The 12,873-nt window shown below is 38.9% G+C and overlaps 2 protein-coding genes across 6 annotated transcripts in view; one reads left to right on the top strand and one right to left on the bottom strand.

Annotated features, from left to right (window-relative positions):
* The window catches only part of mrtfbb (myocardin related transcription factor Bb), a 257,515-nt gene extending 245,681 nt beyond the window's left edge, over positions 1-11,834 (bottom strand). For 3 of the 4 annotated variants that reach the window (XM_061905324.1, XM_061905328.1, XM_061905327.1), the window contains exon 1: positions 1,511-1,526. The gene's annotated coding sequence lies outside the window, so the exon portion shown is untranslated. Of the gene's footprint in view, positions 1-1,510; positions 1,527-11,715 lie in introns of those variants that run through there. The other variant, XM_061905325.1, reaches the window with a different exon arrangement.
* Positions 4,884-7,633, top strand: igfals (insulin-like growth factor binding protein, acid labile subunit). Of its 2 annotated transcripts, XM_061904987.1 has the most exons (3): positions 4,899-5,016; positions 5,108-5,200; positions 5,264-7,633. In XM_061904987.1, the coding sequence occupies exon 3, from the start codon at positions 5,269-5,271 to the stop codon at positions 7,003-7,005; it is 1,737 nt and encodes a 578-aa protein (XP_061760971.1). In that variant the 5' UTR covers positions 4,899-5,016; positions 5,108-5,200; positions 5,264-5,268; the 3' UTR covers positions 7,006-7,633. The 2 variants fall into 2 exon arrangements, with proteins under 2 accessions (XP_061760970.1, XP_061760971.1); XM_061904986.1 differs by having other exon boundaries at positions 4,884-5,200; positions 5,264-7,632.
* Positions 11,835-12,873: the final 1,039 nt, after the last annotated feature.

The following is a 12,873-nucleotide window of genomic DNA, read 5'->3' as shown; positions in this document are numbered from 1 at the left end:
TCAGGTTTCTGGCACGGCCGCTCTACCCACTACGCCATGCCGCCCCGAAAAGAAAAAAACAATGTGTGTGTGTTCGTAACTCTTACAAAGTAGTCAGTCGGCCTCACTAGAGTGCATGTAAGGACTGAATAAACTACAGTGTTGGTTTGTGTGCTTACTGAAAATTGCTTACTATTGTGCAACACTAAGGTATTCAAATAATAAAGTATAGCACGGCTAATTGCTAGCTGACAACTGGTGTCCTAATCATTAGCTGGAAATTAGAGCGCTAATTGCTAGCTATATTTAATGCTAAATGCTAATGGACATCTCAGTCAACAATATTAATTTTCCATGTGTCTGGACAAGACAAATAAACTTTTTTTTTTTTTTTTTTATGCCAACCTGAATAAATAATATTTTAATTATTTTCAGGCATTGCAGACGATGTGGTCCTGTTGGCTTCATCTGGCCAGGATCTTCAGCTCTCACTGGATCGGTTCGCAGCCGAGTGTGAAGCGGCCGGAATGAGAATCAGCACCTCCAAATCCGAGTCCATGGTTCTCTCCCGGAAAAGGGTGGAGTGCCATCTCCGGGTTGGGGAGGAGACCCTGCCCCAAGTGGAGGAGTTCAAGTACCTAGGAGTCTTGTTCACGAGTGGGGGAAGAGTGGATCGTGAGATCGACAGGCGGATCGGTGCGGCGTCTTCAGTAAAGCGGACGTTGTACCGATCCGTTGTGGTGAAGAAGGAGCTGAGCCGGAAGGCAAAGCTCTCAATTTACCGGTCGATCTACGTTCCCATCCTCACCTATGGTCATGAGCTTTGGGTCATGACCGAAAGGATAAGATCACGGGTACAAGCGGCCGAAATGAGTTTCCTCCGCCGTGTGGCGGGGCTCTCCCTTAAAGATAGGGTGAGAAGCTCTGTCATCCGGGAGGAACTCAAAGTAAATCCGCTGCTCCTCCACATCAAGAGGAGCCAGATGAGGTGGTTCGGGCATCTGGTCAGGATGCCACCCGAACGCCTCCCGAGGGAGGTGTTTAGGGCACGTCCAACCGGTAGGAGGCCACGGGGAAGACCCAGGACACGTTGGGAAGACTATGTCTCCCGGCTGGCCTGGGAACGCCTCGGGATCCCCCGGGAAGAGCTAGACGAAGTGGCTGGGGAGAGGGAAGTCTGGGCTTCCCTGCTTAGGCTGCCGCCCCCGCGACCCGACCTCGGATAAGCGGAAGAAGATGGATGGATGGATGGATGGATAATGTACTTCTTTGAGTAAGTAAGGTGAACATGCCAAAGCTTTTTCTAAATTACACTCCAGTGTGTTGGATCAATATGTACTTAAAGACAATTAAATTAGTGCGGGGCAAATATAGGAAATGTAAAAAATAACATTTTCACCACCCCCTGCTGCATTTTTGCAGACCCCCTGGAGGTCATGGACCCCTGTTGAAGACCTCTACTCTAGAATTATGATAGGTAAAACAAATATTTCAGAAGTATGAGGGGGAGATGTACAAAAACTGAACCTACCTTAGGTCAGTCAGGAAGAATGCATGGTCTCTGCTGTAAATCTGCAAAGACAAACTAAATCTTATATCATAGACACAGGCATAAATCACCAAACATAACACTGATAATGAATTTATGGCAGCTTAAACAATTCAATTATCAGGCGTTAATGTACTTCTTTGAAGTTTTAGGGAGCTTTAACTCGGCTTTGTTTGTTTCACCAAGATAAAGTCGGTAATCCTTCAGTTCACTAAGTCTTTTTCAAACCTCATCTTTGAAAGGTTTAAATGTTGACAAGAAGCAATTCACTCAACTCCAGATTTAACAAGGATATCGATGTTTTTTTTAAACTGTACATAATGACAAGGGGACAAGTGGTTTCAAAGGTGAATGAGCTCTGAACATCAGCTGGATAGCCGCCTAAACTCATAAACACAAAACAAACAAAGACTGCAGTCAAGCACATTTTGTTTTTCAAGAACACTGATTTTAAACCGACAAAAAATATTAGATATGTTGCGTCGTCGTCGATTTTAGCAATTTTAAATGAGGGATGTCCCGATCGACATTTTTGGCCTCTGGTCCAATTCGATTTCGAGTCCTGATCCAATACTTTGACAACATATAATAGAACTGAAATGTTTTCGAGCAACTACCTAAAGTAAACACATTTTTAGAAAGCTTAGCTGAAGTTTAGAATGTGTCATTATTGTTGAAAATCAGACGATGTATTACTGGAAATGTGTGGTATTGAATGTTACATACAATATTTTCAACAAAATAAAGTGGTTGTGCACAATAAGTGAACAAAAGCAACAACTACTATCGGTTCCTGTTTAGACTTAGACAAACTTTAAAGATTCCCAGGGGAAATTGTTCAACACAGTAGCTCAGTTACAAAGGATGGAAAGGATAATGCACACAAAGACACAAAAAGAGGGCGAAAAACCAAAGGTATGAAGTAGACTAATAATCTACCATAGTAGCATTGTAAAATATAACATATGTAATATTTACATATATACAGTATATGACATATAGTGATATATTTTATATATATTACTGATGTACTTTATATATATATTATTATATATACATACACACACACACACACACACACACACACATACATATATATATATATATATATATATATAACACACACACACATACATATATATATATACATATATATATATATATATATATATATATATATATATATGTCTTGATTGGATTATCCGGAGAATAGTGCTCGATGAAGAGATGAAGTAGTCTTGTGATTTTTTCCCACACCTACATATATATATATATATATATTTATATATATATATATGGGGGGGGTGTAGGCGGCTCAACAACTGCTGTCCTCTCCAAGGTTTCTCATAGTCGTTCAGATTGACATCCCACTGGGTTGTGAGTTTTTCCTTGCCCTTATGTGGGATCCGAACTGAGGATGTCGTCGTGGCTTGTACAGCCCTATAAGACGCTTTTGATTTAAAGCTATATAAATAAACATTGATTGATTAATTGACTTACTCTCTGACTTTGTAAACAACAAAAAAAATATATATATTTTGTAATAATAATTTCAAAAAAAACAAAATCCATCTACTCACTTGAACAGTTTACATAATGCAATAAAAGGTATTGATAGTATTGACAATGGGATCGATCACCCCTACTTTGCATTGAAGCTTTTGCTTTTAGCTTCTAGTGTCTTTGGGCTCGGTATGTGTGTAGCATGCTCAACCATTCCTTTTCCTCTCATCCCCAAGTGATGTTACTTCAATTAATCAATCAATGTTAACTTATATAGCCCTAAATCACTAGTGTCTCAAAGGGCTGCACAAACCACAACACAAACCACTACCACATCCTCGTTAGGCCCACATAAGGGCAAGGAAAACTCACACCCAGTGGGACGTTGGTGACAATGATGACTATGAGAACCTTGGAGAGGACGAAAGCAATGGATGTCGAGCGGGTCTGACATGATACTGTGAAAGTTCAATCCGTATTGGATCCAACACAGTCGCGAGAGTCCAGTCCAAAGCGGATCCAACACAGCAGCGAGAGTCCCGCTCACAGCGGAGCCAGCAGGAAACCATCCCAAGCGGAGGCGGATCAGCAGCGCAGAGATGTTCCCAGCCGATACACAGGCGAGCAGTACATGGCCACCGGATCGGACCAGACCCCCTCCACAAGGGAGAGTGGGACATAGGAGAAAAAGAAAAGAAACGGCAGATCAACTAGTCTAAAAAGGGAGTCTATTTAAAGGCAAGAGTATACAAATGAGTTTTAAGGTGAAACTTAAATGCTTTTACTGAGGTGGCATCTCGAACTGTTACCCCGAGGGCATTCCAGAGTACTGGAGCCCGAACGGAAAACGCTCTATAGCCCGCAGACTTTTTTTGGGCTTTGGGAATCACTAATAAACTTAAATTTACTTTTCGCCATGGTGGTGAGAATTAGTATCTCAAAAGCGACGTCGCACCGTGGAAAGACGCCACATTCTCAAATTGGAGGCGGTGTTCTGGCAAGACATGCACCCTCCCGGAATTACCCCAACTCCTGCATGTGTGGAACAAGGAAAATGGCAATATGAGTGTGTCTTCATGAATGTGCATTCCTTTTGAAGGAATCTTTCACGTGAGTACAATCTATTAAACGATGACACTATGACCTGTGGTGTAGATCATCTGGGCTCGGCAGCTCCTTACCGATCTGTTAAAAAAAGGCAAATATTGGCCATGGATCTGATCCCAAGATCGGTATCAGGAAATTTCTAATGACAACACATTGTTTTGTCACAACAATGACTTTTTCCAATGATGTAATTGGATTGACCTGAAGACATTTACCTTAAAACTTTGATGAAAATGATACTGAGGTGTAAATGAATGTGCCTGACTCCGCACGGTACAGGGGTACCTTTGGCATTGCATAAAGCAGGGGGGCAACCCAGCTTTCTAGTGTTTTCTATTAAGAAAGGTTGTGGTGATCAAATGCATTTGTCGGCAACGGCAAAGTCACGAAGCCAAAGTGTAAACATTGCGCAAGGTTATCTAATTTTGATTGTCCTCAAGAGCATTGCCGGTTCACGGCTGCTTGAAACCAGCCAGATAGTGAGGGGAGAGAGTCAACAGAAAGTTAGCTATTATAACCAAAGACAGGGACCTCTGTAACTACACTGTTAAAAATGGGATTATTGAAAATGTATGACTGAAAATGACAAGGATGTAAATAATTATATCACAACAGATGGTAGTAACATTAGGAGGGGCAATGCACACAAGTCTGTTTGACTTAAATTCTTGAGGACTATGTTATCTCTGGTCCACTGTATATCATTTACAGTTGATGCACTCAGTGACAAGAGTTCAGCAAACACCAAAGGCCACAGATGAGGTGGACAATGGTATTTATATGGCGTTTTGGTGGGCTCAAAAAGGACTTCAACTTAGATGTGAACCCTATCCTCTTTGCGCAGGGTTGAGGATTTAAAGCATTAGTCATTCTTTAAGGTGAGCACCAGAGACTTGTGAATCAGCTGAAATCCGGTGGGAGAAAATGGGTTAACCTAGAAAAAAAAACTGTCTGGGCTTGCCTTTGCAGTCATGCCATTCAGCATACAAACGATTGCATAAGGGCCAGTCATTCAGAAGTTGACACACTGCGCTTCCTAAAGCAAGACCGTCCAGGTTTAAGGTAGGTCTGATAAACTTACCTATCTTAAGGAAAGATTACAAATGAATTCAATTATTTCCACAGCTGGGATGCAAACCATCGGGCTATTTTTCCTGTGGGTACTGGGAACATCAGCGTTGTTGCCAGACCCCAGTCCCACCAAAGAAGAACCCATCCCGTGTTCTAAAGGATGCACCTGTCTCCACGATGAGTACAGCTTGGAGCTCAACATGTACTGCAGCGCCCGCAACTTCACTCAACTCCCAACCGACATGCCACGAGCCACGCACTCCCTCTGGCTGGACGGCAACCTATTCACCTCGCTTCCGGCGGCTTCCTTCAAGGATCTGAACACACTCGACTTCCTGAACTTGCAGAGCGGCCAGCTCGCGAGTGTTGACGCTCAGGCCTTGAGAGGACTGAGCTCGCTGGCTCATATTCACCTGGAGCGCAATCGCCTGCGCACATTACCAGGCAACATCTTCCAGAACACGCCAAACCTAGCCTCTATTAGTCTGCACAACAACCAGCTCAGTCGAGTTGATGAGAGACTCTTTTCTGGACTTTCGCACATGTGGCTTCTGAACTTGGGGTGGAACTCCATTGCGGTCTTACCTGAGACGGTTTTCCACGACTTACACAGCCTGAGGGAGCTCATTTTAGCTGGAAATCGACTCGCTTACTTGCAGCCACAACTCTTCCAGAATCTGGCTGAGCTCAAAGAGTTAGATCTTACGGGAAATTACCTAAAAGTCATCAAAGCCAACGTGTTTGTTAAGCTAATTAAACTACGGAAGCTCTACCTGGCCCAGAACCAAATTGGGACCGTGGCACCAAGAGCCTTCATAGGCATGAGAGCTCTCAGATGGTTGGATCTCAACAACAACAAGCTGACTTCTCTCCATGAGGACACCTTCTTGGGCCTGCATACTCTTCACGTGCTGCGGCTTTCCAACAACTCAATCGCTGGCATCAGGCCCAGGACATTCCGTGATCTACTGTTTTTGGAGGAGCTGCGACTCAGCCACAACAGAATCCGTGCCCTAGGAGACAGAGTTTTTGAAGGCCTTGGCCATCTCGAGGTTCTAGAACTTGAGCACAATCAAGTCCAGGCGGCACAAGTGGGGAGTTTTACAGGACTATCCCACGTGGCCGTTATCAACCTGTCCGGCAGCTGCTTCCACAGTCTACCGGATCAGGTCTTCAAAGGTCTGTCCAAGCTTCACAGCCTTCATCTGGACAAAGGCTGCCTTACAAAAATTACAACCCAGGCCTTCACAGGTCTCTCCGGTCTGAGAAGACTTTTCCTGCAGCACAACAACATATCCGCAGTAGAACGCCAGAGCTTTGCAGACCTGGCAGGCCTGTTGGGATTGGACTTGAGTTTTAACAAGCTGGACGTTCTCACGAGCAACACATTCTCCGGGCTTAAGAATCTGGAATACTTGGTCCTGTCCAACAACGAATGCCGTCAATTTTTGCAAAACGGCACCAAGAATCTTCTGCCAAGGATGCGCTACCTTGACCTGAGAGCTAACACCTTGACCAGCCTCGTCCCTGACTTCTCAGAGAACATGGAGAAGCTCTTGCTGTCCGGAAACCGCTGGAGGTGCGACTGTGCGGCACTGCCGTTACGTAACTACAGCTTGAGGAATCCACAGGTGGTTCCTCGGAGGGTGGAGACCCACGCAGAAGGCGATGAACCCGATAGTACTATCACGATATACAACAACATAACATGCACTAGCCCGACCCGTTTGGCCGGTCAGGATCTACGGGATATCGACATAGAACTTTTCCAGGCTTGCAGAGCAGCTACACACTAATGTATGCTTTTATACACGCAGATGTGCGTAGGGTGCCGCTATCCGTGGGGTCCCCGTTTTTGCATGAAGAAGTGCGTAGAAAGTGTCAAATAATCAATGACAAGGTGCTTCAATTGAAATTTTTACCGCAAACATATTCTGAGTCACTTCCCGCTATAAAATATGACAAATTTCCCCACACAGTCCCGCTGTGTTCGAATTGTGGTCAGAGGTGAGTTTGGTGCGTTTATAAATTTATGTTTTAATAATGTTAAAACTGTTATTTTGTCGTGATGGGAATCTGACAACTGTCGATTTGATAAAATCCAGATTTTTGAGACAACAATTTGGTTCAAATCAAGAGAAGGGCGATATGGGATAAAATCTTTTACACAATCTTTCATTTGGCATGTAAATACAACCTTTTCAAAACAGGTTACAAAGGCTCCTAATTTGGCTGCTGACATATGCCATATCATGTTGGGCCATTTCCCATTGTAATATTTTGTCAAAACTACATACATACACAAATATAAATATGTATATATATATATATATACATATATATACATACATGTATATATATATATATATATATATACATATAGATATATGTATATACACAAATATATACATATATATGCATACATTTATATACATATATACATGTATATATATGTATATACATATATACATATGTATACACACATATATATGCATACATTTATATACATGTATATATGTATATACATACATATGTATACATATATACATACATACATACATATATAAATATATATAGACATATATATATATATATGTAACATTTGGTTACTTACTGTTGTAACATGTTTTATATACAGTACAGGCCAAAAGTTAATAAAGAAAACACATTTAATGAGAAGGTGGACACACCTTCTCATTAAATGTGTTTTCTTTATTTTCATGACTATTTACATTGTAGATTGTCACTGAAGGCATCAAAACTAGGAATGAACACATGTGGAGTTATGTACTAAACAAACAAAGGTGAAATAACTGACAACGTGTTTTATAGTCTAGTTTCTCCAAAATAGCCACCCTTTGCCAAGTAGTTACAGGGGCAGTATTGATCATACCAATGCTGATACTTCAAAGGTTAAAGATCATTAAATGATAACATTTTTGGTCACAATTTTTTGGTCAAAAAATAATCACAGAATAACACAGGAAGGCGGTAAAAAAATATCAATATTATTTTATTTTTACTATTGGCTCCGATTAATATCCTTTGTTTTTTGCACTTAAGGCCCCCCCTGTTTCCGGGGACTTCTTTCCTGAGATTATAAACAATAATGACAAAAAAATTTTTTTAGAATGAAAAAAAATATTGATCCAACCGCTGGAGTATTTACTAGGACTGCGAATCTTTGGGTGTCCCACGATTCAATTCAATATCGATTCTTGGGGTCACGATTCGATATTATATCGATTTTTTCGATTCAACGTGATTCTCGATTCAAAAACGATATTTTTCCGATTCAAAACGATTCTGTATTCATTCAATACGTAGGATTTCAGCAGGATCTACCCCAGTCTGCTGACATGCTAACAGAGTAGTAGATTTAAAAAAAAAAGCTTTTATAATTATAAAGGACAATGTTTTATCAACTGATTGCAATGATGTAAATGTGTTTCAAACATTAAATGAACCAAAATATGACTTATTTTATCTTTGTGAAAACATTGGGCACAGTGTGTTGTCAAGCTTATGAGATGCGATGCAAGTGTAAGCCACTGTGACACTATTGTTCTTTTTTTTATTTTTATAAATGTTTAATGATAATGTCAATGAGGGATTTTTAATCACTGCTATGCTGAAATTAGAACTAATATTGATACTGTTGTTGATAATATTCATTTTTGTTTCACTACTTTTGGTTTGTTCTGTGTGGTGTTTGTGTCTCCTCTCAATTGCTCTGTTTATTGCAGTTCTGAGTGTTGCTGGGTCAGGTTTGGTTTTGGAATTGGATTGCATTGTTATGGTATTGCTGTGTAGTTGTTTTTTGGGTTGATTAAAAATAAATAAATAAATAAAAATATTAAAAAAAACAAGATTTTTTTAAAAATGAGAATTGATTCAAATCGATTTTTTCACACACCCCTAGTATTTACCATATGCTGATACTATATGTGGTATCAGTAGCGTCGATATTTGTATTAAATCCGACAAACTTAGTTCACATTCAAGAGCTCTTGCTTGCAGTTAGCATCTGAGTCAGCATACAGTGTGTAATGTTGCAAGTTTAACTATTCCTCACCCCCCCAGTGATAATGCTACTTGTAAGAAACATTATTTTCCACTCTGAAGGCGAAGGTTACTGACTTAGAAGTGGTTTTACACTGTGAAGAGACATTAGCCGCGGGTGAATATCTCGCAGTGCCTTAAAAACCTCTAAAGTCTTAGTGGCCACATGCGTGGACAGCACATTTTAGTATTTTATTTTTCATTTCCAAAATTGTGTACACTACTGAATTGGGGTATTATGGCCTCTTATGTGGACACCTACTGTCATCTGGTGGTGTCAGAAGAGTGTAATATACAATGGAATTCGGAAAAAAAAAGAATTAGTATGTCAATAAAGATGAAGTACACGTTTGTGTACTTAGGAACTAAGTACATCATGTCAAAATATGATTCTTAGTTTTTATTCCAATTTCGGTTTAATAAGCCCAAATTGCAAGAAGAAATTTAAAAAAAGCATGTAAACAAACAGCTTGGGCCTTAAGAGGTTAAGGACGTGTTCACACACAGAATGTGTCATCAACATACATTATCACAATTTAACGATATAATTAAAAGCTCGATAGTCATCCAAATGGATATAATTTAATCGTATATTATTGTCTATATCCTGCAAACTCAAACGGATTCTCGCAATAGATCTGAATTAGTTTTTGCCTCATTCCTGTAAGAATCCTGCGTGCGACTGAGACATTAAGGAGTAGGGGTTGGTTATTTTATGCAGGACCAGCTGTAGTTTGCTCAAACAACCACCAGGTCGCATCCGCGAGCAATTAATAGCTATCATTTCTTTCTCTTTCTGACTTATCAGGTCGGTAGTGCATTTTTCACTCACGATTTAAGTGAGGGGAAAAACTATTTCAGATCTACTGTACTGTTAGGTAAAATAAAAATGAGAATAAAACTTTTTCAAATAGGTTACAAAAACTTCTCTTGGCTGCTGACGTATATGCAAAATAAGCATTGAAATGGAATAAAAGAAAATAATTTTTTTAAATGATAATTAGTAGTAGATTTTGAATTATAATTAATTAAATCCATCCATTCTACCGCTTGTCCCTTTTTTGGGTCGCTGAAGCCTATCTCAGCTACATTCGGGCGGAAGGCGGGGTACACCCTGGACAAGTCGCCACCTCATCACAGGGCCAACACAGACTGACAACATTCTACAGACTAGGGCCAATTGTGTGTGTGAGTGTGTGTGTATGTATATATATATATATATATATATATATATATATATATATATATACATACACACACACAAACACACACACACATGTATATACATATATGTGTATAAATATATACAAACACACATATATATATATATATATATATATATATATATATATACATATACACACACACACATATATATATATACATACATACACACATATGTATAAATATATACAAACACATATACACACATATATATATATATATATATATATATATATATATATATACACATACATACATACATACATACACACATATGTATAAATATATACAAACACATATACATATATATATACATATATACACACACACACACACAAACGTGTGTGAATGTGAGTGTGAATGTTGTCTGTCAATCTGTGTTGGCCCTGCGATGAGGTGGCAACTTGTCCAGGGTGTCTGCCGCCTTCCGCCCGATTGTAGCTGAGATAGGCACCAGCGCCCCCCGCTACCCTAAAAGGGAATAAGTGGTAGTAAATGGATGGATAGATAGATGGATTATATATATATATATATATATATATATATATATATATATACACATATATATACACACACAAACACTATACTGCAATGTATTTTAATACAGCTATTATTTTCAACAATACAAAAAATAGTGAATACTTTACTGCCATTTTTTTTTGTAGAGAATATGCATGACAATAAATTCAAATTTGATTGATAAAGTATAAAAAATCTTTGCACTTAAAAAATATTTTTTGTAAGGAGTCTACAAATAAAATTCTGCTTAAGACCACAATAAAGCCTATATTTACCAAATATTAAACCAAAACATCTCCCAAACCAGTTCTTATATGGGGAAAAAAAATGTGGTTTTATAAAAAATAAAACAACAAATCGGTTGTAACATGCATTGATTGACGTGTGTAGAAATGTGTTTACATGAAAGTTGTTTGTGCTCTAACTTCTCCAAAAGTGCAATAAAAGCATCAAAAACTGTACTTCGTCCCTCCATGTATTCATTTCTCCTGTTTCCTGCCTTTGTTGGCATTTTAATAATAATTAATTATTGACTCATTTTTATTATTTTGTTTGTAAACGCCAATGACGTCACCTGCATTGCCTAATTAAGTGGCGAGTGCACGTTTAGCTAGCTGAGCCAATTCGAACTTTGAAGCAAATACCGCTCAAAGAGTTCACCAATATGTTGAGTAAAAGTAGCGTATGTTCGTGCAGATTACCTTGACCACGTCTTGCTGCTTGTAGACGAGCCATTGTCGAAGTTTGGAGCAAAACCCCGACATCACCTCCACTTTAGCCTTCACTAAATTCACTTACTCATTGCTAATCGTCACTTCCGGTTCCGGTAATCAATAAGGCGAATTTGCGCGTGTATTTGAACGCAACCTCGTTAGGAATAACTGGGATCTGAGGATTTCTTCTACTTGTTTTAAATTGAATACAAATGAAATGAAAATCAATTTTCTACCGCTTGTCCCTCTCAGGGCTGGAGCCCATCCCTGCTGCATTCGGACAGAAGGCGGGGTTCGCCCTGGGTAAGTCGGCAACAAAGGGTTCAATACAATGTTTTACTTTCTCGGAGGGACCGTGAAGGCATTCTGGTAAACCACTTTTAATAGTATAATGGTAACTTTAAAAGACTGACAAATTAGTTTATTTATAAACACATCTGAGAGCGTCATTCAAACATAATTATATATATATATTATATATACATATATATATATATATGTATATCATTAAAAGCTTGAATATATGTACATACCCTTTCTTACTGCATCATTTGAATTTACAGTTGATATTCAATATATTCTACTTACCAGGATACTTTAAAATCAATATGTTTGTGTTTTAAAGTTCTTGAATTCCTGGAAATGTTGCATGAATGGTCAATATTGTGTAATTTGGCACATCTGGGAACTGGCAGCAGTGCTACATTAAACACACATTTTTTTTCGCTCTAGTTTCAACAGGCACATTTCGTGTTGCGAAAAAAAATAGATGAGAAATTTGATATATATTTTCTTTGTAGCAAAAAAAAAAATATTTGAGTTATTTTTAATGCTGTGTTGGGCATTATTATTAATGCAACTTGTAGTTTTGAAAGAAACCGTAGGGCTCTGACGCCATGCTGCCATCTGGTGGTAAAAAGGACAAACTACACATATAAGAGGTTGGACACAGGTTATAATAATCATTTTACATGATACATGGTTCTGTATTAATTATATATTTCACATACATCAGCATCTGAGCGATCCTTAAATTTAATCAGAAGCTATATTACTTAATTACTGCAATGTACTACTACTATATACAGCACTAAACTATATTTTGCAAAAATACATATGACTATACAATTGAAGCTATTTTGTCCT

This window comes from Nerophis ophidion, linkage group LG07 (genome assembly GCF_033978795.1).
Source record: "Nerophis ophidion isolate RoL-2023_Sa linkage group LG07, RoL_Noph_v1.0, whole genome shotgun sequence".
In the NCBI taxonomy this organism is placed as follows: domain Eukaryota; kingdom Metazoa; phylum Chordata; class Actinopteri; order Syngnathiformes; family Syngnathidae; genus Nerophis; species Nerophis ophidion.
This window is presented reverse-complemented; position numbering and strand designations above follow the sequence as displayed.